Source organism: Lampris incognitus, chromosome 4, assembly GCF_029633865.1.
Source record: "Lampris incognitus isolate fLamInc1 chromosome 4, fLamInc1.hap2, whole genome shotgun sequence".
Classification (NCBI taxonomy): Eukaryota; Metazoa; Chordata; class Actinopteri; order Lampriformes; family Lampridae; genus Lampris; species Lampris incognitus.
Genome location: NC_079214.1, coordinates 66,991,962 through 67,014,677, shown reverse-complemented (window position 1 = coordinate 67,014,677; position 22,716 = coordinate 66,991,962). Strand labels below are relative to the sequence as shown.

Genomic DNA, 22,716 nt, shown 5'->3' with positions numbered 1-22,716 from the left:
ACTGGTGTTCACGTCTTTTAAGCAGAATGGTGGACTTTTTTTTTTTAAACAGAAAACAATCATTTTAAATCAATACAATTATTTCAGTTATTTTTTAGTGCCAGTATTCTGCATGAGAGTTATTTTCTTTACCTCAGAGTTGATTTCAGTTGTTTAATGCTGCAGTGTGCTTTGGTCAGCTGGTCTCGTTTGTTACTGCTGGAATTCACTGCTCCGCTTGTCCCAGTGACGGCGTACAAAGTATTCACAATATACTTCACGTTCGTCTCGCGAAGATAAATACTTGCAAGTGCTGCCTTTATTGAAGATGAACTTAAACTCTAGCATGTGCGCGCTCGACTCTCCATGTGCTGCATTCCTCAGTTGAGTATTTTCCCCCACACACAATCATTGGAAAAGGAGCAGCTGTAAAATAGTGGATACATTTTTTTTGAGGCTCACAACCCCAACGAAATGATTTGTTTCACAATCAGAATTTGATCCAAAAAAATTTGGAAAGTCTAGAAGAGCCGCATGACTAAATTATTTTATCCCATTCAAGTTAGCAGAGGAAGGGTGTCTGGGTGGCGTGGTGGTCTATTCCATTGCCTACCAACATGGGGATGGCCGTTTTTTAATCCCCGTGTTACCTCCAGCTTGGTTGTGCATCCCTACATACACAGACACTAGTGCCTCCTCTGGTTGGTTGGGGCACCTGTTCGGGGGGGAGGGGGAACTGGGGGGGAATAGCGTGATCCTCCCCTGGTGAAACTCCTCACTGTCAGGTGAAAAGAAGCAGCTGGCGACTCCACATGTATCGGAGGAGGCATGTGGTAGTCTGCAGCCCTCCTTGGCTCAGCAGAAGGGGTGGAGCAGCGACCAGGACAGCTCGTAAGAGTGGGGTAATTGGCCAAGTATAATTGGAAGAAAAAAAAGGGGGGGAGTTAGCAGAGGAGGGTTTAACCGGAAGTTAGATGGCCTGGCCGGCACTGGCAGTCTAGTTGGGTAGTGCTGGTGTGCATGTTCTATAGGCGCTGGGGCTGGTGGGGGATTCCTCAGGCTCTGGGCGACTAACTCAGTGAATCGAGTAACCCGAAAACCTGACTCTCTTTAGTGAGTTACTAATACAACCTCGAGTCAGTAAAAAGAGTCAAACGTCCCAACACAAGTGTACTGTGCTGGTTTGTCCATCCATCCATTATCCGAACCGCTTATCCTGCTCTCAGAGCCGCGGGGATGCTGGAGCCTATCCCAGCAGTCATTGGGCGGCAGATGGGGAGACACCCTGGACAGGCCATCACAGGGCCGACACAAACACACACGCACACTCATACCTAGGGATAATTTAGTAATGCTGATTCACCTGACCTACGTCTTTGGACTGTGGGAGGAAACCGGAGGACCCAGAGGAAACCCACGCAGACACGGGAAGAACATGCAAACTCCACACAGAGGACGACTCCCAAGGTTGGACTACCCCAGGGCTCTAACCCAGGACCTTCCTGCTGTGAGGCCACCATGCTAGCCACTGTGCCACCGTGCCGCCTGGGCTGGTTTGTGTAATAGTTAATGCTTTGGGTCGGCTTGTGTATTTGTCACTTATGTGTTAAGTGGTTAATGTGCCGAGTAGTTTGTGTGTTTTTACCAGGAGAATGAGTTCGTCTCTCTCCTTTGAGGTCTTCTCTGCCAGTGCCAGTACACTGTTCAGGAAGTGGTGAGCCTTCAACTCGTTTCTAACACACTCCTCCATCTGATCCTTCAGCACATCTATCCTCCTCTGTGCCTTCCTGTGTGTGTGAGAGACAGAGAGAGAGAGAGAGAGAGAGAGAGAGAGAGAGAGAGAGAGAGAGAGAGAGAGAGAGAGAGAGAGAGAGAGACAAACAGACAGACAGACAGACAGATAGATAGACAGAGCGAGGACAAAGTGAGAACAGACAAAGAAAGGGAACAAGAGAGAACGAGAGAATGAGTGGACAGAGATGATTTGCTTAAAAAGGAAAAGAGGAGATGAATTGGTTTTCTTCCATCAGACATGTAGAAACCCTCACAGCTGACACTGAGAAGATCTGAGAAGAAGGTGGACTTAACACTGCCATCACTGAGTCCACCCTCACCTCCTCCATCAGTACCTGGTACACTGCTGCCGCTGCCACTGCTAAGGACAAGGGCAGACTGCAGTGTATCACTGGCTCTGCTGAGACGGTGACTGGCTGCAGCCTGCTGTCTCTCTATGACCTGTATGCCTCCAGGACACTAAGGCAAGCAGGAAAGATCATAGCTGACCCTTCCCACCCAGGCCATGGTCTTCCCTACAGCAGTAGGCCTTTCTAACAAGCCCCCAGACACCCACAGATCCTAACACTGCCGCCCACCCACCCCTCACCCCCTTTTCTCCCCTACTAATTTTGTTACCCTGTTTCAATGTTACATCCTTCTCTCACTTAGACATGTGACTCATGTTTTTTGGTTTGTCTACGTGGTGATGCCGATCATGTGGCTCAGGTCCTGGGCTGTTCTGGTGGTGTCTGGACACTGCTTGGCATCCTCATCATATTCTTCATATATTTTATAATTCTATTATAAATCTGTTATCCTCTTACAGTGTTTTATTGTGTAAATTGTGTAAACACAACATCCATTGCATGTTGTCTGTCTTGGGAGAGAGATCCTCCTCTGTTGCTCTCCCCAAGGTTTCTTCCTAGTTTTCTCCCTGTTAAGGGAGTTGTTCCTTATCTGATGTGAGGGGACAGGATGTTGTGTTGCTGTAAATCCCCCTGAGGCAAATTTGTAATTTGTGATATTGGGCTATACAAATAAAATGGACTTGACTTGACTTGACTGTGCTCTGTTATGGACACCTTGCGTGAAACCTGCAGTACCCTGTAAATAACTCTGCTTCTGTAAATAACGTCTTAAAATTCTCATTTAACTTTCTGTAAATACAGCTCCTGCCACCCAGTGCCGGGCATCTAGGGCTGCCACTTGGTCTCATGTTCAACTCTGAACCAGTGTTGATTGCACCTTACTTTTATTTTAATTTTATCTTGTATATGTATATTTTATTATATTTATTATTCGTTTTACCTTTTATCTTATCTATTTACTGTTAATTTTCCCCTCTTGCACTAACACACCAAAACAACTTCCTTGTATGTTCTTGAACTTGGCAATAAATATGTTTCTGATTCTGATCTTTGTCCCTCAGATCAAATCTACAGGGGACAGATCGACACAATGATGCTGTGCAGAAGAAACCCATCTCATCACAGACACCCAGCATTCTGTTATTCTTTCATAAAACCTACCATCCACCTTCATTCTAACTCGCTCTGTCATTTCTCCATTATCCAAGATCATTCTGTCTCTCACTCTGTCTCTATCATTCTCCAACACAGTTAGTCACATACCATTCATTACTATGGACAATTTAGAGTCCACAACTCACCTAACAAGCTGTGGGGGATAACTCGAGAATGGAGAGGAAACGCTTCAGTTACAGAGGGAAGATATTGTCAACATTATCAGGCCTGGGTGTTTTTAGCAAGACATTTAATTGGTTCAAATCGTATCTGACAGGGAGGTTGTACCACGCATCATGAAGGGGTCAGGCTTCCGCCCCTAGATAGGTCAAAACAGGCTCAAGGCTAAGGGTTTGGCCCACTCCTTTACACATTTTATACTGCCCTACATCCTCAGTCACACGGTGCACATTTTTCCTTCTATCTGTATGCTGATGACACTCAGCTCTTCCTTTCTCTTCCACCAGAAGACACTGAGGTGTCAGCGCAGGCTAACGCTTGTCTCAGTGACTTATCTGCTTGAATGAGGGCATATCATCCCCAGCTAAACTTGTACAAAACTGAGCTGCTTGTCATCCCTGCTAGACCTTCCACCCCCAGAGACACACCAATCCAGATCCCCAAGTAACTGCATGGTGATGATCAACAAGCATTTCTCAGTTCTTAATTTTTGACCACACTGCATCCGTCCCCTGTTCCTGTCAAAACTGTACAGATCGCTCCTGGTCGCTCCTGGTCCAGACAAGAAGGTTACTGTCTATGTTTACTTCAAAATGGCTGAGCTCTAGGGCCAGACTTTTCTCTCATCTGGACCCAAAATGATGGAATGGACTCCTGTCCCCCATTAAAGATATAAACCCACTTGTTCCCTTAAAAAAACACACAAAAAAAAAAAAATCAAAAAAAAAAACAACCAATTTTCCTTTAATCCATAGATGGTCTCTAAAAATGCCAGTGACAACCATTTCTGGCATTTTCCAGGTAAATTTGGTGAGCTACCTGGTTGCACACTTTGCTACATAAGAAAATATAAAGGCAACATGCAAACCCCACACAGACAGATTGGGAAAAAACCCAGAACCCTCTTGCTATGAGGTGAAAGCACTACTCACTGAGCCACAATGCCTCTAAAGTGTAGCAATAATAACAACAATAATAATAATAGCGTTTGATTCGAAACCTGTAAGCTTGTCGGGACGTCTCCAGCTGGGTCTTCATGAGGCGGATGTTGCTGGTTAAGATGGTTTTCTCTTCAGACAGACTATTATTCTCCTCTTTCAGGACGGACACCTTGAAGAGCAGCTCCTCCACCTCCAGCTGCTTCCTCCCCTCCTCCTGCTGCAGCTGGCTGAGAGACACAGGGAGTAGACAGAACAGCTCAGCACAGAGCGGCATGCATGGCACAACACGGCACACCATCCAATCATAAAAACCTCTCCAGGTTAGCAGAGTGGTGGCAACAGAACAAGCAGCAAAAGTTACATTTAACACAGTGAGACCACGCATTCCTACTGCCCCTACTATTCATACTTTATTAACTAGTTTATTACTCCTACTGACACGACTACTTCACCTCCTCTTACTACTTCAATGACTGCTAGTGGTGCTATTACTGAGGCTGCTGCTACTACTACTAAAACTACTACTACTATTGTTGTGTGTGTGTGTGTGTGTGTGCATATATACACGTTATACATGTGTTTGAATATGTCAGAGGTGATTTGAGATGGAGGGTCCACCTTTAATTTTTTTTATTAATTGAGTTTTTATTGAGTTTCTTTAAGGAACATAAATACAAACGAGAAAGTACAAAAGACCAAAAAAAGAGAAAAATAAGTGCATTTAGGCAGAGCAAACCCTCGTTTTTTTCCCCTCTCATCAGTAAAACAAACAATGTATGCTATCCTTTCATATTAGACTCAGGCTTGTGTTTAAGTGCAGCCATTTTTATCAAACAGTCAACAATCAATTCGTTAACACGTCAGGACTATTCCACATCAAATCTCATTAGGCCCGTCGTGTGCTATTTACTTATACTGAATATTATCCTTTCGGCCTACTTCAAATATCCAGTTGTGCATATTAAATTTATTTACACCTTGCTAATGTGATAGATAGGCCTGCTTACTTTTTAGCACTGTGTTCCAGTCTGGTGCACAAGAGTAAAGAGTCCGTTGCACCCGATACGTGCAGCTTTCAGTCTATTTCTGGCGGAAACCGTGAGTGTGGTAGCAATACCACAGAGCTCTCTCGCGTGGCTCAAACGTGTACTGCAAATGAATCTTAAATAAATGACTGGAAGAAATTCGGCAAATTTATTTAGCGACCCAATAAAATCTCCTGCGACCCACCTGTGGGTCGAGACCCAGTTTCTGGGAATGACAGCTATAGCATATTTGCAATGTGATTGTTTTTTTTGTTTTTTTTTTCCGATTACCATCTGTAATTGGAGAAATCATGGAGGGTAATCCATGCACTAAACAATAACTATAATAATCATTTGCTCCATGCTTGTGTGAAAAGAAACAGAACTTTAAATCAAGTATTTGCTTCAACTGAGCAGCATATGCACTGCTGGTTTTGGATAAAGAGTACTGGACATTTAGACGTCTGGTCGACTTCTCTGACTGGACCTGGAGAAATCACTTGAAAACTGGACTGTCACATCAAAAATCAATGTCTCGGAGAGGTGTAGTGTTTTTGCCTGCCGAGCACTGACTAAAAGTCTACATTCCTTCCCAAAGGACACTTAGATCACCTAATGGTGGTCATATATGTACAGTGAACATAGGCAAACGTACCCTCTGATGTAAGCACTTCTGAGATACAACAAACACAACTGATGCATTATTTCAAAGGCTTCACTAAGACGAACCACTGGGTAGGTCATCCTACAGGATTTAGTGATTTCATTTATCAAGTTTAAGCCTTTCTTTCTAGCTTTTATAGATTCTTATTATTTTTATTTTTAACATGATTTAATTTCTAGTTACTTGTTTTTATTGAGAAAGTACAGGGGTTGGTGTCAAACCATGGAGCACTTTATCCGTCTCACAGGAGTATGGAGGTGAGTCACTGCAGAGGGCTCACAGGAGAACAATCTGGCAGCAGGTTCCTGGCATAACTCCTCCTTTGCTACTGGAATAATTAAACTTTCATCACTCCACTGGCTTTTCCTTGCACATCATTGCACTGCAGAGCTGTCTACCAGTCACTCCAGTTCCTCATGAGTCCTGAGGGTGATGTCAGTTTGACTTGAAACAGACATCAGTTTGCCTATCAACACAGGGATCGCCGGATTGAATCCTCGTGTTACCTCTGGCTTGGTCGGGCGTCGCTACAGACACAATTTGCCATGGCTGCGGGTGGGAAGCCGGATGTGGGTATGTGTCCTGGTCACTGTGCGGGGGGGAGGGGGGAACTGGGGGGAATGGTTTGATCTTTCCACGCGCTACGTCCCCCTGGCAAAACTCCTCTCACTTGTCAGGTGAAAAGAAGCAGCTAGCGACTCCACATGTATCGGAGGAGGCATGTGGTAGTCTGTGGCCCTCTCCGGATCAGCAGAAGGGGGGTGGAGCAGCGGGGGGATCAAAAAAACAAAACAAACAAAAACCCAAAACCAGACATCAGTTTTACATTTACACTTTAGAGCAGGCTTAGGGAACATCGTGCCATGGACAGCCATGTCTAAGCAGGTTTTTCATTCCAACCCAACTCTACAATAGTTGATTTCACTGATTAGCACACCTTCAACCAAAGAGGAAGGACTAATCTGTGAAAACACCTATTGTGGAATCTGATTTTTTCAGATGGGGTCTCCGATGTTCTTTAGTCCTGTGAAACCCAGGCGCAATAGCAAGGCACCTATACTGTTAATGTTGGGGGTTCTCTTCCCTCTGGAATCATGCAAAATAAAAATGCACACTAAAAAGTATCCACTCCTTACTTTTCTCTGAGCTCTGAGGTCTTTTTCTTTAAGCAAGATCTGCATCCAATCTGTCTCTGGAAGATGCCTTACCTGCCATCTATTTTTCAGGGTGGCGCCCCCCCAAGTGTCTGTATTTTTCGGAAAGGTACTGTATTTAACAAATGTCACTCCTTGTGAACTGACCAATCACAGTGTATATGTGAACCCTGAGTGTATAGAGCCAGTTGATGTTAGATTTTGTGTAGCGCAGACAAAGATACTGTGACTATGTGAAACCAACACCAAATAACGAAACACCACAAAAGTACATTAGCGACAGGTAGGCACAAAAACAGCCATGATACAGTTCAAGAGAGGGGTCTGGTGCCAGAGGTCTGCAGCTAGACTCTATTGGATACAGTTACTAATATGGATGGATTGTCATGGATTGTCACCTTGTCAAGGTGGAAAAGCCTGTGTGGTCCTGAGATCCCGACAGCAATGCCGTCTGGAGATATGCTCCTGGTAGGATGACCCATGGTGGTAAGGTGGAGATCCCTAACAAAGAGCAATCCAACCAAGACCGCAATGGTGGAACAGGCAGAGGATGATGGCTAACTTTTGGGAAGCATCACAATGGCTGGGAAGACAGATGAAGGCTGCAGCAGAAATGGGCCCCCAGTCGTCCTGGACTCCATACCACTGGATCCTGACCCAGATCTGTCAAGGACCGTGTGGTGTCTGTCTGTGCACCAGTCTCCCCACGTTAAACAAAGTCACGCACAGGCGTCCTCCATAAAGGGAATCCACCCTAAAATCCTGGATTAAGTTCTATGACAACCGGCAAGTGGCAATGGGGGGGCAGGATTGTGAGATCTGGAAGCTCCTAGTCATGAGCCAGCACATTAGGCGGTGGGTGCTAGATTCAGTCGCTGGGCTCTTGGAACGAGGTAGAAAGAGCCCTTTGGTAGCTGCACCCACGACTGAGCAGCCCTCTTTAGGAGCTACTCTGATCATCCCACCTGGGGAAGGGGCTAGAAAAGGTGCCTTAAAAATAGCCTGCCTCAAACCTCCTGACTGGATTACCACTTCAAGAGGGATCACCACATGCGGTCAGAAACATGAACTTTGGAGCCTGGAATGTGTGCACACTGATGGATGGTGCAACCAGTGGCAGACCAGAGAGGAGAATTGCAATCATCACTAGAGAACTGAAGAGATGCCGGATTGACATAGCTGCTCTTTCTGAAACTCGACGGGCAGACGAAGGACAACTGAGGAAGAAGGGTGGCTACACTTTCTTCTGGAAAGGAAAAACTGCTGATGAGCCCAAGAGCCATGGCGTTGGATTTGCCATCAGGAACCAGATTATTAGCTACCTATCTGAACTTCCTGTGAGGATCAGTGAGTGTCTCATGACCATCCGTCTGGTGCTTGCCAACAAACAGATGGCAACAGTTGTGAGTGCCCATGCCCTTACTTTAGACTCTGAAGAGAAAGTAAAAAATACCTTCTATGCCTGCTTAGGCTAGACACTGTCAAGAATCCCCAAGGAGGATAACATTATTCTCCTAGGAGTCTTCAATGCCAGGTTCGGCCAGGATCAACACCTCTGGATAGGAAAGGGAGGCATCGGGAACATGAACTCCAATAGAGTTCTGCTTCTTAGCAAATATGCTCCGTAACACGGTTTCCCCAGAAAAACAAATTCAAGGCATCTTGGAGACACCCCCGCTCCAAACTATGTCATTATATGAACCAGGGACCACTGTGATGTGAACATCACGAGAGCCATGGTCGATGCAGGTGACTGCTGGACAGATCATCCCCTCATCCACTCCAAGAGGAAGAGGAGGGTTCAAAAGAAGCAGATCCAGCCAAGACTGAACCTTGAAAGCCTGAATGAAACTGTCACCCAGCAGCGACTTCAGGCCTCCCTTGGGGAAACCCTCCAACAGGAATATCCTGATGACACTAGAGGCACTGGAGCCTGCTCAAATCCACCATCCTCAACACCTGCAAAACCACCCTTGGGTACAAGTCCAGAAAACAGCCTCTACAGTCATCTGAAGACCCACAAGTAGACAACCCAACGGAGAGGACAGTCATACTTGATTCGAGTGACTGCTGATGATGATGATGATGTGTGTGTGTGTGTGTGTGTGTGTGTGTGTGTGTGTGTCCCTACAAAGAAGAAGCAGTAATTTACAGTGATGACAACTTTAGTTTCTGGTAAATTTTTCGGGAGTACCGTTGGAGTTTTCCAGCAATGCTGCAGTGCTCCTCCCATGTCACGGTGTTCTCCTGTCGGTTCCTCAAGACCTTCACCTCCATGCGCCTCTCTTCCAACTCCTCCTGAAGATCCTGTTTCTCTTGCTCCAACAACATCAACTGTTTGGCCAACTTGGACACTACAGGAGGGAGAGAGGAGCAGGAGAGTGTGAGAGGAGTCTGAGTTAAGACCAACTGTTTGTACACAGGTGTTAGTCAGACTTAGAAAGCATGAGCATAAATCCCCTGTAATGGTATTCTCCACTGGTTTACATTATATTACACATTACGTTACGTTACATTCTTCTGTTTACATGTAAGGCTTTGAAACAGATTGACACCTTCTTATATTTTCCATCTTTTCTGCCTCCACTTCCCTTCCGACTCCCTTAGCTCTGACGTGAAGCTGCTGGTGCTTCCACGGTCAAGGCTGAAACTTAAAGAGGATACTTTTAAATGTTTTCTTAAAATACATTTAGCTTTGCTGTCAGTACTTCAGGTGTAGGGTGGTGAACTTTTCAACACTACCACAGTAATGACGTTTTCTCCCTCTCAAGTGAATAAACAACTTTGATGTAAGCGCCTTCTCTATTTCATTTTATGTTACATCATTTACTCATCCAGCTGATACTTAGAATGAAATTGGTAAGTAGCAGCATTAAATAGTAATCCTATCATAGCCAAGAGCGCGTGTTTGGTTGACTGTATTTAATGTAACTGATCAACAGGTAGGTCATCAACAGTGATGTAAGTAACAGCAGATTTCACTTAAAAATTAGCTGGACAATGTCAATCAGTATCATAGTCATATTAATCGTTATATTGTTATAACGTAATCTTTATCTTAAAAAAAAAATCAATCTGGGCGTCCAGGTGGCATGGTGGTCTATTCCGTTGCCTAGCAACATGGTGATCGACTGTTTGAATCAATTCGAATAGCGTGATCCTCCCAACGCTACGTCCCCCTGGTGAAACTCCTCACTGTCAGGTGAAAAGAAGTGGCTGGCGACTCCACATGTATCGGAGGAGGCATGTGGGAGTCTGCAGACCTCCCCGGATTGGCAGAGGGGGTGGAGCAGCTTGGAAATAGGGTAATTGGCCAAATATAATTGGAGAGAAAGGGGGGGGGGTGAACCCCGAAAAGAACTACAATGAAATCGCGAAACATAATAATAATTGTACTGGATCTTTAAAATGACCTGTTCTCATCTACTTTTTTTATACAGTTTTTATCAAAAAGAAGCAGAGCAGTTTTTATAAATCGAATTATGTGAATATATTTGTACTATGTACTTGATACTTGTGTTGAAAAAAAGACTCTCCATTGTGTAAAATTCATTTTGGGTCAATTTTGCATCTATGAATTTAAGTCTATGCAACCTGAAACCTAAGGAGAAATATCTCTTACCAGATTTGTCCTCCTGCTTTAATCGAAAGACACCCAGCTGGCAGTCGATCAAAATCTAACCTCTTTTAACACAAAATCCCACACGGAATGCATTTCTGTTGGCTGATCACAACCCAGTAGCTTTCATTCCTGAAGGAATTCCTGTTGGCTGGGTGAAGGCACATGTCTGTGTGGCTCAAGTACCTTCTTCGTAGTGCCGATTCTGGTTGCTCTGGGCTTTGGCCTCCTGTTGCTCCAACTGATCCATCAGAATCTGGTTCTCCTGCAACACCAGGTCAGCCTGCTCCTGCAGCTGTTTCCTGGACACACACACACACACACACACACAGTTTTATTGGAGGTCTTATTTTAGAGACCCCTTTGAGAACCAACTCCTGGTTTCTATATTAATGAAAATAAGGTCATATTGTCCATAGTTTGATCTGTAGTTTGGTCTGTAGATTGATCTGTAGTCTGTCTATGGTTTTCATAAACTTCAGTGACCAGATACAAGAGGAACTGTCTCTGGTTCAGACACAACAGAATAAAGGATGGATTTGATCTTCTTTGTTTTTTGGATTCCCCCCCCCCCTATATTTCTTCCCAATTGTACTTGGCCAATTACCCCACTCTTCCGAGCCGTCCCGGTCGCTGCTCCACCCCCTCTGCTGATCCGGGGAGGGCTGCAGACTACCACATGTGTAGGCAACAGAATAGACCGCCATGCTACCCGGACGCCCTTGAACTTAATTTTTAACAGTCAAATAGTGCAGTGGGTCTCACCAGTCCTGCAGGGAGACTGTTTCAGTTTTGCTTCTCTCTTCATGCATGGCTTGGTTTTCTCTGACCACTTCCTCCGCAGAAGCACCAAGTCTCCTCAGCTCCTCCTACAGCAAGCAAGAGGAGACACACCCACAAATAAACGCATACACGCGCACACACAAACAACACACGGGGATCCATACACACAAATAAATCACTCACTCACACACACCCACACACACACACACAAATGAATCATTAGCGTGCTTGTCTGTGAGTCTTGGCAGTATTCCTACTCAGAATACAGATGTGAGACACTATAAGGAATCTATAAGGCAAAGATTCCCTGCAAAGAATCAGTGGTTGATTGGACAGTGACCTAAAACCAAACATGATAGACCTATGCTAGCTTACTATCTGGAAAAACAAATCAAATTAAAAAGCATGAGATTATAACACACTGATGTTTGACTATCTAACCTGCTGGTAGAAAATAGCTGCCCCGTCGGAGTTGTCTAGGTAAATCTGCATCCAAGTACAGATAAAACCACAAGTGACAGATTGTGGGAGACAAGAGAGACACTTGTTGCTTTCTAATAATAGATGTGGCAGGACTGGACTGGTCCAGGTTCAGTTCAACCCACCTACGGTGGATTTTTCAGATGTCGAACCTGTGACCTTTTAGAATCACAATACACCACCCCATCATACACGCACACATGCATGCAGATTCAGACACACGTGAGGACATGCAGACACAGGCCCAGTTTAGACCCGGTATTAACGTGCATCTTGGGTGACCTGGCGTTAGAATGTGTCGTCATGTGTGTCTCCAGTGACCACTTGTGATCGCATCTCACTTCCCCGCTCTATATGCAAATAAACACGCACGTGACTGTGGTAGGGGGTGTGGTTTAGCTTCACTGCAAGCGGAGAGAGGGAGCGTCGCTCGTGGGAGAGCAGACGCGATAGGGGGGCTGATTAGTGATCAGCCTCAGGTGTGTCAAACGGACAACCTGTCCCTTATCTACCGCAGTGAAGCTGGGTCCTGGGGGAAACACAGGGCCAAAGGGAGCAGGGAGAAAAGGGAGTGGAGTGCGGGGGAGGTGTGTCGAAGGTGTCTGGCTGGGAGAGCTGGCGTTGGATCGGCTGAGGGAGCCTGGTCTACTGTGTCCGGTGGGCCCAGGGACCACGGCCCTGACTGGCACTGCGCCTTCGGAGGAAACACCGAGGGCGGTCTGACAGGACGCAGAAGCAGGTCAGGCTAAGCTAACTGCTAGCCCATGCGGACCGGCGGTTCTGAAAGTCATCCTGGCTGGCGTTCGTTCTCCTGGACAGTGATTTTCTTTCGTTTTTCGTTTTGATACACGTGTTAAGAGATAATGTGATGAGGACATTTTTAAAAAGTGAATTAGGAGCATCAGAGTCTGTTTGCCTTCATTACTTTTGTGCTCATGATACACAGCAGAAGTTGAAACTCATTCTTAAAACTCATTATGTAAGAAAATGTAAATGTCTGAACTGTAATTCTGTAATGACATAAGTCTCAAACTTGTCAGGCTCGACCCAATCATGCCGGTTCAGGCTCAGGCTATTTATTTATTTATTTATTCCCCCCTTTTTCTTCCCAATTGTATCTGGCCAATTATCCCACTCTTCTGACCCGTCCCGGTTGCTGCTCCCCCCCCCCCCCCACCGATCCAGGGAGGGCTGCAGACTACCACGTCTCCTCCGATACATGTGGAGTCGCAAGCCGCTTCTTTCACCTGACAGTGAGGAGTTTCGCCAGGGAGATGTAGCGCATGGGAGGACCATGCTGTTCCCCCTCCCCCCGAAGAGGTGCCCTGACCCACCAGAGGAGGCGCTAGTGCAGTGACCAGGACACATACCCACATCCAGCTTCCCACCCGCAGACACGGCCAATTGTGTCTGTAGGGATGCCCGACCAAGCCGGAGGTAAGGCTCAGGTTATTTAATTACTCCAGCGGGTTCGAGAGGGTCAGGCTCTGCGCTGCGGTGGATAAATGAGCTTGAACCTGAAATTGATCTTGAATGTGCGAGCAGGTTGGGGGCTCTTCCACAGTTGTGGGTCTGATGTGTGTCAGAAATGTATGTCGAGTTCAAAAAAAAAAAAAAAAAGTAAACCCAGAGGAGGCTTTAGTGAAACAAGCGCCAGGTAGACAACCTGTGTTTTCACTCACTAAACAGCTGCTTCATAGCCCACCTGCAGTTCAGTTTGCATTTGGTCCATCACCTCTGACAGTTCAGCTGCACTCGGCAGAATCACGCAGGATATTTTTCTCATCAATAATCTATTAAATTTTCTACAACTCAAAAAGATTACAACACGCACGAAAAGGCACGTTCAGTGAAGGCACTAGACTAGAGGATGAGAGTCCATCCAAATTTGACACTACATTCATCCAGGTAAGTAGCTTAGACAGCCATATTTTTTGCAAAGGGCGCTATTACCCTCAAACACGATGTGGACAAATGCGTCCCAGGCCACCACCGAATGTGGCCCGATCAATCAGATCTCAAGACACACTGTCTGCATCCACATCTGTACTTGGAGCTGTCAACTTGTGATCGGATCACCCAAGATGCATGTTAACGCCAGGTGTCAACAGCCTCACAGACACACACACACAGACATACAACGGCAGTCACGCAGACACACACCCACCCATCCATCCACCTGCCCACTCTCACACAACCTAACTGGTCCCATGCTGTAGTGCACACACACAAACTGACCTGAGCATCTTGCAGCAGAGCATCTTGGTTGCGGATTGTGTCCTCGTAGGCCACGAGGAGGGGCGACAGATTTTTCATGTCCACCTGCAGAAACAGTTTTCCCAATCAGCCACAGCTCTCAAACAATAAGCCACGCCCTCCCATTGAGTTGTCCCACCTCCTCATCAATAAGACACACATCCTCAACTAGCCATGCCTTCACAAACACCACACCCTCTTTAAGGCCCTTGCACACGAAGTCCAAACTTCCACGGAAAATACTGACACAAAAACAAACCTTCATGTCTCTAATGCTACTTGCACATGGTAAGATACTAATTTTATGTGAGGAAAAAAAAATAATTCGGAGTTGTCTTGTCCCCCCCAATTGTATCCAGCCAATTACCCCACTCTTCCGAGCCGTCCCGGTCACTGCTCCACCCCCTCTGCCGATCCAGGGAGGGCTGCAGACTACCACATGCCTCCTGCCATACATGTGGAGTCGCCAGCCACTTCTTTTCACCTGACAGTGAGGAGTTTCACCAGGGGGACGTAGCACATGGGAGGATCACGCTAACCCCCCCCCCCCAGAACAAGCGCCCCAACTGACCAGAGGAGGCGCTAGTGCAGCGACCAGGACACATACCCACATCCAGCTTCCCATCCGCAGACACGGCCAATTGTGTCCGTAGGGACGTCCGAGCAAGCCGGAGGTAACACAGGGATTCGAACTGCTGATCCCTGTGCTGATAGGCAGTGGAACAGACCACTACGCTACCTGGATGCCTGGAGTTTTCTTGTTTGTTGCAAAACCTTGCAGAGCGAGAACAACTACTTGGTAAATGATACGCGTGACTGTCAATAATGTGACCCAATCCAAAGCTGAAGAGAACAAGCGAAACGAGGAAGACACTGATCATCTTCATTATTACTCAACATCCTGTCCCTTTTGACAAAAACATCAGGACTATCTAGACACCGAGCTAAAGGGGGGGGATCTCTGACTGAGAAGAAGATCTGGGCAAATCCTGAAGCAATGGTGGCAGAGCTGCAGTTCTTGGATGAGATAGAAAAACGGGTGTACCCGATAGTTTCTGTCTTTATTGTCCATAATTAAAACCCAGAGATCATTTTCCCTGCTGATGGACATGGAAACTCCACTGACTAGTGGCATGAAAAGACAAAATACAACAGCAGCAAATCAATTATGTTGTATCTGACTTGATTTTTTTTTCTTTTCATTTTCATGTCAGACTTGGTGTGCATGGACCTTCGTTTAACTAAACTTAGCACAAAAAGTAAGGAGATGTGTGTTTGGTAGATTATGTCTTTGTTGTAACAATGCTTCTGGGCAATAAATCTTATATCAGGCACCTGATTGTCAGCACCTGGGGTACCAGAAGCTCAAAACGAGAGTCAATAGCAGCAGCAAAATAAGCTGTTTGGCATTGGCAGAGAAGATTTGGCAAATGTTTCATGGGCGCAACCCACATACTCAGCTCTGCTGCTCATCCCACAAATGCATGTTCCTTACAAATGTGGCGCCATTTAAAAGAGAAATAAACAGGCTTTCCAACGGTACAAGATTTATTGCCAAGAAGCATTGTTACAACAAAGACATAATCTACCAAACACAAATTTCCTTACCTTTTGTGCTAAGTATATATTTTCACAATGAACATGATGCCACATTTGGCTTAACTCTCATTTACGTGATTGAGAATAGCTGAGAATAGCATGAAACAGTGCAAAGGTACAGGTTGCTTACATCATCAGGAAGTTTATTTGACCAGTGCTAGTGAACTAGCATTATTGTGCTAATGTTGGTACACTATCATCTTTTCCGGTAAATGTATGCTAGGGCAAAACGTTATCTAACAATCTGGCAAAACAACGGCAAGTCAACATTTTCAAAGTGAACATCCATCCATCCATCATCCAAACCGCTTATCCTGCTCTCAGGGTCGCGGGGATGCTGGAGCCTATCCCAGCAGTCATTGGGCGGCAGGCGGTGAGACACCCTGGACAGACCGCCAGTCTATCACAGGGCCCACACACACACACACACACACACACACACACACACACACACACACACACACACACACACACACACACACATTCACACCTAGGGACAATTTAGTACGGCTGATTCACCTGACCTACATGTCTTTGGACTGCAGGAGGAAACCGGAGCCCCCAGAGGAAATCCACGTAGACATGGGGAGAACATGCAAACTCCACACAGAGGACAAACCCGGACGACCCCCAAGGTTGGACTACCCCGAGGTTCGAACCCAGGACCTTCTTGCTGTGAGGCGACCGCGCTAACCACTGCGGCCCAAAGTGAACATATGGTAAGGAAGTATGTTGGATTGTACAGGTCAGGGAAGGAGCACATGGCAAAAATGAATCAATCTTCAGTTTCTTTACGGATGAAACTGACATGGGGCAGCAGGAAGTTTTTAGTAGCTATGCTGATTGGTTCACCACAAACGAAATCTTTGCCTGATAACATTTTTCAACTGAAGCGAGCAACTATATCGCTCATTTCATGAAACAGGGACTTAGTATGTCGTACCTCATCTTTCCATTTACTTTTCTTGTCTCATGCTTTGTCAAAGTAGCTTTGAACACACCGTAAGTCTACCAGTGTCTTTGAAATTCTACTAGCCAGGGATTTCGTTTGGACTGAACAGGACCTTCCCACGAAAGGTGACAAAGTAGTTACCAGCAACATTTACCCGAGTGTGTTTCTACGCTTAAAATGTGAAGGTCAACAGTAGAATCAGTGTTATAAAGGAAGTACAGGGATGGCAGAGAGGCTGCTTTAAGGCTTTAGGTTGGAAAGAGAAACAGAGTGGAGATACAGGCTGTTTGGAGAGCGACAAATAAAACACCCGTTGAGTTAAATATATATTACTGACCAGCCAGGGAGGAGCAGATCCTTTCAATGGTAAACCTTTGATTCTGGAGCTCTAGAGAGAAGAGAGAGAGAGAGAGAGAGAGAGAGAGAGAGAGAGAGAGAGAGAGAGAGAGAGAGAGAGAGAGAGAGAGAGAGAGAGAGAGATTATAGTGTTACTAACACATTCACTCAGTCAGGTTCATGTTGAGGTTTATTTAGACCCAGATGACAACATGGCATGCAGGGGGTCAAACGGACAGACAGCAAGAGACAGACAGGTAGCATGATCAGGTCAGTGCCGTGTTGCCCGGAGTGATAAACAGCAGGTGGATTATACAGGGAGAGCAGAACAGAAAACAGGAGCAGAGGAGGACAGACAGATGGAAGATACTTTATTGTCACTGTACATACATACAATGAAATTCATTCTCTGCATTTAATCCATCCTCTATGCACACTAGAAACAGTGGGCAGCTGTGCAGGAGCATGGGGCAGCCATAGTGTGGCGCCCGGGGACCAACTCCAGTTCTTTTGTCATCGCCTTGATCAGGGGCGCAGGCAGGCATAAACATACCTGTCAAATCAGGAATCAGGAACACTTTGTCATTTCACTTCATGCGAACTTTGCGAACATGAAATGAAATGAAATGTCGTTTCCCCCAGCCCACAGCAGTACAACACAAAAGACAAAAACACATCCAAAAACTATAAGAACACACATACCCAAACTAACATATATCAAAACTAAACAAAAACATCAGTCCAAGGGAACGAACGCCAGCCAGGATGACTGTCGGAACCGCCGGTCTGCATGGGCTAGCAGTTAGCTTAGCCTGGCCCGCTTCCGCGTCCTGTCACACCGCCCTTGGCGTTTCCTTCTTGGGCGCAGCTCCAGGCAGGGGCTGTGGTCCCCGGGCCCACCGGACGAAGCAGACCGAGCCCTTCCCGCCGATCCAGCGCCAGCTCTCCCAGCCAGACACCCTCGACACACCTCCTCGCACTCCTCACGATGACGTCAAAAACACCACAGTCAACGCCGGGCGAGGCCGCCACCAGACCGCCCTTGGTGTTATCGGAACTGCTGGTCTGCATGGGCTAGCAGTTAGCTTAGCCTGCCCCGCTCCCCCAGCCGATCCAGCGCCAGCTCTCCCAGCCATCAAACGAAGACAAAACGTAGACACAGACGTGGCCCAAGACACCTCACGGACGGTACTGGGTGAGGCCACTACAAATATGAATTCATGCCACCATCTTCCGACACCGGCACTGGGTGAGGATGCTGCAAATGCAAATTTGCGCAGCCATCTTCCCACACTGAAGCAGAATAGATAGAGACAGACATACAGACCAGAAATCCCTGAGGGGTTGCAGCATCAGAACTCAAAGGGGAAAGCTGAATGATCATCAGTGAGTAACTTGGAAACATTAAATAATTATCAATGTCCATCGCACAAATACACGGAGACAGTCAAACAGGAAATCCCTACAGACCTGTTCATTGATTCCTTCCTCATCCTCAGAGTAATGTTTTTTAACAATGTCCTATTAGGCCAAACATCGGGGACAGTATATAGACCAGGACATGTGACTATGGCCAGGTTTTCAAACTTGTTCCACTGCAAGTGCTTAAAGCACAAAGATTTGTAGAAGCCATGTTAGTCACTGTGTTGTGGGAGGGGGGGTTGACCCTGAGACAAAGGCCAGTGAATTAATGTCTGTCCTGCTGTGAACATCTCACTGCCTCGATCAGAAACAGTAAAACAGATCAATCTCACTGCTACAGGTCCATCACTTTACATTACAGTTCCAATCACAGTCCCATGGATGTCGCTTCGGGGGCTCCAGTAACCTGGGGGATTGGCACCAAAAAAATCCAATCTCAAGTAAAATCAAAGAAAGCAATCAGCAGTTTATGTAAAAACACAACATGGTTGTTGAAAATGGGCTGCAAGTCTCAAATATTTAGAGTACCAGGGCAAACTGACTTACCCTCAAAGGTAACCTTGAAACGGTAAGAAAATACCCCACTGAGGAAGCACAAGGAGTGCATTCTTAGTGCCGGTCCCAAGTCCGGATAAATGGGAAGGGTTGTCTCGGGGGGGGGCATCTGGCCTAAAACCTTTGCCAGATACAATATGTGGCTCATAAAATCAAGATTTCTATCCAGGTAAGAAAAATGAATGTCTAGTTGAACTGATTCAACTTTCCGTGATTTTCTTACCTGGATTACTGAGCATGCATAAACACATTTTGACTCATTTTGGTGAGGATTGCCTTAAACTTGTATGTAAGTATGAGCGCACAGTGTGTGAGATGGCAGACTACAGGTACAGAGGTGGATAAAGTACACAACACCATTACTTGAGTTGTACCTAACACAAACAAAAGAAAACAAAGCAAAAACTCTTTTTTTTCCCAAATCTTCTCTATAGAACCACTATGTATTCAGGCATATGTAATCTAACAGACCAGTCATTTCAGATGACACAGGATGTTATGTAATTATTCCTTGTCCTTTGGACAAATCATGCGGAAAGGTTCAGAACTAGAACTAGCAAGGTAAGTGATTAGTGTAATAAATCTAACCATTACTATTTTTCTCAATCACAGGACTTCAAAAAGATAAGTACTATGGTTCATTGGAAATCTCTCTACAGGTTCAGCATAGAGGTGAGTATAATATTACTGTGGGCAATGAAACAGAAAGAGAACACACAGCCAAACAAACATTCACTACTGACTCGGTAACACTGAGTGCAGCACAGACAGCTCTCACAGCCCCCTCTCCTTGACCTTAGAGGGTTCTCACAATACGCTCCATAGCCAAATAAAAGGAGTTCCACCTTGTGGCGTTAGGCTCTACCAGCTGAAGTTTGCAATGCTCTTCACCCACCTCTGCAGCAGTAGTGGATCTTGCAGTCTTATTCCAGAGAGCCTGAGACTTGGAGAAGGCTGACCTTGACAGCTTCTTGTAAGCCTCTGTCCTGTTTGCATTATTGGCATCCACCGTAGAAACCAAATTTAGCAAATAGCAAGCGCACCGATGATGCTTCGGCAGTTGGTACGGAAGGCCATCATCTTCAGCCATAATGGCTTCAACACTGATGAATTCCACTTCCATCTCCTCATTATCAGGCCCATCATCTTCAGTTGCTTCTTCCTCAGTTACCTCTTCAGCAGTAACATTGTTATTTTCATCTTCTCCCAGCACATAAAATGCTTTAATGAAGTTTGAGCCATTATCATTTGTTGTTCTAATTTCTCATGGATTTCATATGCTGAGTGTATGTCATTCATCGTACATGCCAAGGCATCAAATGTATGAGGGCCCTTCAACTGCTCGCATGCAAGACCAACAGAATGCCTCTCAAAACTGCTGGGATCCAGCCAATGCACTGTAACTTCAATAAACGATTGCCCAGCTTGCCGACTTAGAAAAGTTAAGCAAAGTTCAATTTTATGCAAATGAGCAGCGACTGAGTCGAGTGACAACCAATCTGGGCAGATGTGTTCCTCTTATATCGCTGTGATACATTTTTTTGGAAAATTAATGCATCTCCTGTCAGTACATTCTTAGCTTACTTCCTCAAAACTATGTTAGCAATGCCCACAAGCTGGCTGCAGCAAGCGACAGCGACTTGGTGACATACAGCGATAAAAGTTGCTGCCGGTGTGAGCGCAGGGTAACAGGAACTTTCATAGAAATGTAGTGGAGTCAAAAGTACAATATTTGTCTTTCAAATGTAGTGGAGTAAAAGTCATAAGTTTCCAAAAAAATTAATACTCAAGTAAAGTACAGATACTCGAAAAATTTACTTAAGTACAGTACGCAAGTAAATGTACTTAGTTACTGTCCACCCCTGTACAGGAACCACCTGAGATTCAGTCTAATAAACGTTGTGTCCAGTTGAACTGATTCAACCTTCTGTGACTTATATGGGAGCAAGACCATTTAAAGCCTTAAATGTGAAGAATAAAAGTTTAAAAACAATTCGAAATATAACAGGAACCCAGTGTAGGATGGCACGCACTGGAGTGATATGGTCATGCCTCTTTGTCCCAGTAATGAGCCGAGCAGTGGTGTTTTCTACCAACTGTAGACAGCAGAGGAAGATACCAGAGAAAAGTGCTTCACAAGAGTCAAGCCAAGAATAGATAAAAGCATGTACAACTTTTTGCAGATTGGCAATTGATAAAAATGACCTAATTTTGGAGATTAGCTTAAGGTGGAGAAAGCATGACTGAACAAAATGTTTGATTTGATTATCAAACCCGAGGTTAGCATTGAATATTACCCCATGATTCCTAGCAGCCTGCTTAAGACTACCTGACAGACCACCAAGATTAGTACCAAAAGGGCTAATGGAAATTGGGGGACTGAACAGAATGACCTCAGACTTATCGTCATTAAATTTGAGAAAATGTTTTGACATCCAGGACTTAATTTCAGAGGCAATTTGTGAGATTTGCTAGGGCGCTAGGATCTGTGGGTTTTAGTGGCATGTATAACTGAGTGTCATCTGCATAAAAATGGTAAAACACATCGTGATTTTGAATGACCTGGCCAAGGGACAGCATGTCTACAGAAAAGAGATGGGGACCAAGAACTGAGCCTTGAGGCGGGGAGGGTCATGGCTCATCTCCTGTAGGCAGAGATGAGCCATGTGGGCAAGCTGAGGATTCTGCTGAAACGTCCCGCTGCACGGGCCAGTTTCAGAATAGGACCCAAGACAAAAAACAAAAAAAAGTTTCGCAAGTACTTAAAATACTGAAATCCTTTTTGGTTAATTCTGACAGGCTGCATCATTTGTCCCCACATGGACGATCACTCAATTGGTGGAGGACGGGACTGAGTGGATCAACCACTGGAGTTTATTCAGGATATCAGGGACTGTAACTCCAGGGAAACAGTGAGTGACTGTGTTGAGAGAACGGATGTTTCTGATTATGGAATCCCCAACTAGTATTAATGTGTCTGGGGGGGAAAGCGGACGAGAAGATGTCCGCTGTGGGTGTACGATCCACACTGTGTGTTGAAATTGCTGGCTGGGGATGTGGTGTCTGAGCAAATAAGTGTTGTGACGAGGCAGCAACATCAGCACTGAGAATGGATTTCTCTGCCGGCTCGGGGCACAGAAGACAGAGCGTCTAATCACAGCCTCTTTCAGGATCTGGTGACAGGAAGAGGAGGTCATTACCCGTGATGAGGGCTGTTGTTTTGGCTTCACAGTAGGATGGCAAGCCACCTCAACACCGCTAGCCACCAGTGGGGTAGCTGGAGTGCCGGCAGGCACCATTTTTTCAGAAGGGCTCCCATAAAGATGCGTTGGAGCCACAGGAACATCAGCTGGGTGGACCGGAGTGTCATCAGACTGGGTCGTGTAGCAGTTGGAGAGGCCTAGTTGAGGTGGGATAGCAGCCTCGTCTGAGCCTCTCTTGTGATCGCTGGTGGTTAGGTGTCGAGCAGGAG

General features: G+C 45.7%; 1 protein-coding gene across 1 annotated transcript in view; it reads right to left on the bottom strand.

Annotated features, from left to right (window-relative positions):
• Positions 1-22,716, bottom strand: part of cep89 (centrosomal protein 89) — a 103,212-nt gene that overhangs the window by 52,062 nt on the left and 28,434 nt on the right. The window contains exons 11-17 of the mRNA XM_056278765.1: positions 17,269-17,319; positions 14,363-14,446; positions 11,627-11,730; positions 11,048-11,163; positions 9,437-9,596; positions 4,459-4,626; positions 1,625-1,766 (exon numbers count right to left, since the gene is read on the bottom strand). Of these exons, the coding sequence (XP_056134740.1) occupies positions 1,625-1,766; positions 4,459-4,626; positions 9,437-9,596; positions 11,048-11,163; positions 11,627-11,730; positions 14,363-14,446; positions 17,269-17,319 (825 nt within the window). The remainder of the gene's footprint in view (positions 1-1,624; positions 1,767-4,458; positions 4,627-9,436; positions 9,597-11,047; positions 11,164-11,626; positions 11,731-14,362; positions 14,447-17,268; positions 17,320-22,716) is intronic.